Source organism: Anopheles gambiae, chromosome 3 (assembly GCF_943734735.2).
Source record: "Anopheles gambiae chromosome 3, idAnoGambNW_F1_1, whole genome shotgun sequence".
Taxonomy (NCBI): domain Eukaryota; kingdom Metazoa; phylum Arthropoda; class Insecta; order Diptera; family Culicidae; genus Anopheles; species Anopheles gambiae.
In genome coordinates, this window is record NC_064602.1 from 55,003,078 (window position 1) to 55,006,557 (window position 3,480).

General features: G+C 43.1%; 1 protein-coding gene across 1 annotated transcript; it reads left to right on the plus strand.

The window, feature by feature from the left end:
• Positions 1 to 2,162: 2,162 nt before the first annotated feature.
• LOC133393124 (uncharacterized) lies at positions 2,163 to 3,245 on the plus strand. Its single transcript, XM_061656584.1, has one exon. It carries the CDS (start codon positions 2,163 to 2,165, stop codon positions 3,243 to 3,245), a length of 1,083 nt encoding a protein of 360 aa, XP_061512568.1.
• Positions 3,246 to 3,480: the final 235 nt, after the last annotated feature.

Below are 3,480 nucleotides of genomic sequence, written 5' to 3' on the forward strand. Positions count from 1 at the left end.
TTTAACTTTTAAATTTCTTTTGAATGCTTCTTGAATAGTTTGTATCAACATTTCAGGTGCGAGTATTCCAGTTTGTTTTCCGTTATGATATTTCAGTAAGTAGCCCGTTATATCCTGTATTGTGAATTCTGGTGGAATGACTATCGTTCCACGAATGACTATCGAAAGGGGACTCTACACTGATCGAACTAGAATGGTCAATTTTAAAAATGATTTGGTTTTTGTAGTAGTTCACTGGTCTCAGACTTGAATGAATGTAGAAATCCGACGAATCTTCCGCTGAATGAATCGTTTGTAATGAAGATGATTGTATTATCATATTCTCTGAACCGTTTGTGTTGTTGTGTGCTAAAAAAGAAGAAGGGTTATTGTTTTCTTCATGCGATGGGTTATGGTTTTACATTCTATTTTTCTGCTCAAGGCATCTGCCACGACATTTGTCTTTCCTTCCTTGTACATGATGGTGTAGTCATAATTCTCTAGTTCAATTCTCCAATTAAGAATCTTTAAATTTTTGTTACAGTTTTTTATGTACTGCAATGGTTTATGGTCTGTAAAAAGGGTGAATTTGTTACCATACAGGTATGGTTTAAATTTATTGATACCCCATATTATGGCCAATGCTTCTTTTTCTATGGTACTATAATTGGTCTCACACTTTGTAAGTGTGCGACTTGCAAATGCGATTGGTCGTTCTAGTTTGTCTTGAATTTGTGACAGTAGTATATATATATATATAATATATATCACCGGACGTTGCTAACGCAACAGTCTATAATTAAAAATAGTAAAAGTTGTGTAAAACTTAACAAAAAAAATTATTGTGTACAAGTCGAATTGAAACATTTACACGAATTTCCTCCTTTTCTTCCGGGCCAAAAAAACTGGAATTCAAATAATTTATCTTAGGATCAATAAGTAGTGCTGCTTTTACAACGATGTTTTCTTTGAGAACTTTAAGTCGCTGTTTCAGGACTTGAGATAGAGCCTCAACAAATCTATTGTTTTGAATGAAACTAATCTGCATGATAGTCTTCATCCACGTTAAATAAAATTAATTTAATGATGTATGTACAGCCTGCATCATTTTCGTTGCTATGTACACTGGCTCAAACGCTTCAACATATTCTTTTACGAATTGCCATTGTTCCATAAGGTCTGTATGTAAGTAGAATAAATTTTCAAATTAAAGTTAAAACCAACCTTATGATGAGTTTAATAATACAACCTAGCTCCGGGTACTATTGGCCCAGGTCACTGAATAGTTCCTCACGCTCACTAAAATATGTGTATACAGGTTCATACAGGTTGTTGAATGTCAAATGAATGTATCTTGAAAATGTATTTATGTCAAATGACAATTTTTGACGGTAATGTCAAATGACAGAGAGAAATGCGAATGGGAAGCTTCAAATCGAATGAATGTTTACAATTTTATGTCGATGAACGTCACCGTTCGCAATACTGAGCGGAATAGTCAAACATACTAGTGGTGATTTCCGAAACATTTTTTTTTTTTAATAACAACTTTTTATTTCGTCCAATCGAATAGCTGCGTCCATCCTTTCCTCCTCAATTTTCCTCCTCTCCTCGGAAAGCCTCCTATTTTGACACTTCCGTACGGATGTATCGCCTCTCGCTATCTCACTCTCTCTGCGATTAGCCTGATTTTTATTTTGAATGTGCCGATACTTTTCGTTAATCGCTATTCTATCTTAACTGTTTTCATGTTTTTACTTAATAAACTTATATTTGTATCTTCTTATCTGATTATCTGATTATCTGATATATATTTATTTTCCTTGCTGCTCTCGATCCCTACAATACTTTGAAAGAAACTGGACCACGGTTTATGGAAACAATTAAAATTGGTTGATATGGTCAATAAAACAAAAAGGAACTGCAAAACCCTCTCATCGGATGTAAAGACTCGAATTGCGTTCGCGCCCACTTCTCAGATATTATCGACTAAAAACGTGCAGAGGCGCAAACGTCGACTCGGACCATTTCCTGGTCATGGTAAAGCTGCGCCAGAAACTCTCCGTAGTTAACAACCAACGGAGTCAGCCCACCCCAAGGCTCAACCTGGACCGGTTGAAGTGTGCTGATGTGGCGGAGGGGTATGCGACAGCGCTCGAGGAAGCGAGAACAACATCGCCGCGATGCCCCTCGCAGACCACTGGCGTATGGTGGAACGAGCCATAAGCACTGCAGCCGAACACAAGATCGGCCGCTTACCACGTAGAGAGAAAAAGGAATGGTTCGACGAAGAGTGCAGACGAGCACTATCCGAGAAGAATGCAGCGCGCGCCCGCATGCTACGGCATGAAACCCGTCAGAACGTGGAGATCTACAGACGACTTAGGAAACAGCAAACCATGCTCTTCCAGACCAAGCAGCGCCGTTTTGAAGAGTCAGACGAACAGCTGCTGGAGCAGCTTTCTCAGTTGGGGGACACCCGCTTGTTCTACAGGAGATTGAAGGAGGAATGGAGCGGGTTTGCTCCTAAAACCGCAATGTGCCGGGATGCGGAAGGAAATCTCCTGACGGATGAGCGGGAGGTGATCGAAGGGTGGAAGTGCTACTACGAAGGATATCTGAATAGAGCAGAGTCAGGAGAGGCTGGTGCAAGAGGCAGAACAAGGCAACCACCACAGCAGCAGCACAGCAGTAACAACAGCAACAGCATCGGCAACAGCAACGACGAGGTGCCCCCGCCATCTCTGGATGAGATTGCCAGTGCCATCAAGCAGCTTAAGAGCAATAAGTCTGCCGGCAGCGATGGAATGGCGGCCGAGCTCTTCAAGAAGGGGTCGAAAAGGCTTACCGTCGAAATACATCAGCTGATCGTGAAAGTCTGGGAGCAGGAGGAACTACCGGAGGAGTGGAAGCTGGGTGTTATTTACCCAGTCCACAAAAAGGGCGACAGGCTGGATTGCTCGTATTTCCGAGCCTTCACTGTCCTAAATGCCGCCTACAAGATCCTGTTCCAGATCCTGTTCTGCAAACTTGCGCCCCTTACTACAAATTTTGTCGGCAGCTACCAAGCTGGGTTTGTCGGAGGCAAATCCACCACCGACCAAATTTTCACTCTACGGCAGATCCTCCAGAAGTGCCGAGAGCGCCAGATCCCAACGCACCACCTGTTCATCGACTTCAAGGCGGCCGACGACACCATAGACCGGAAGGAGCTATGGAGCATCATGCAGCGGTACCACTTCCCTGGGAAGTTGATCCCGCTGTGAGAGGCAGAACGGGGTGCAGTGCAAGGTGAGAGTATCGAACTTGACGTCGGAATCGTTCGAATCTCACGGGGGTCTGAGGAAAAGTGACGGACTCTCCTGTCTGCTGTTTAACATCGCTCTGGAAGGTGACATTCTAGGCGCGAAGCTAGGCAACGACATCCGTGGCACGATCCTCTGCCGATCTCTCCAATGTCTTGGCTTCGCGGATGACATCGACATCATCAGCAAGACAACA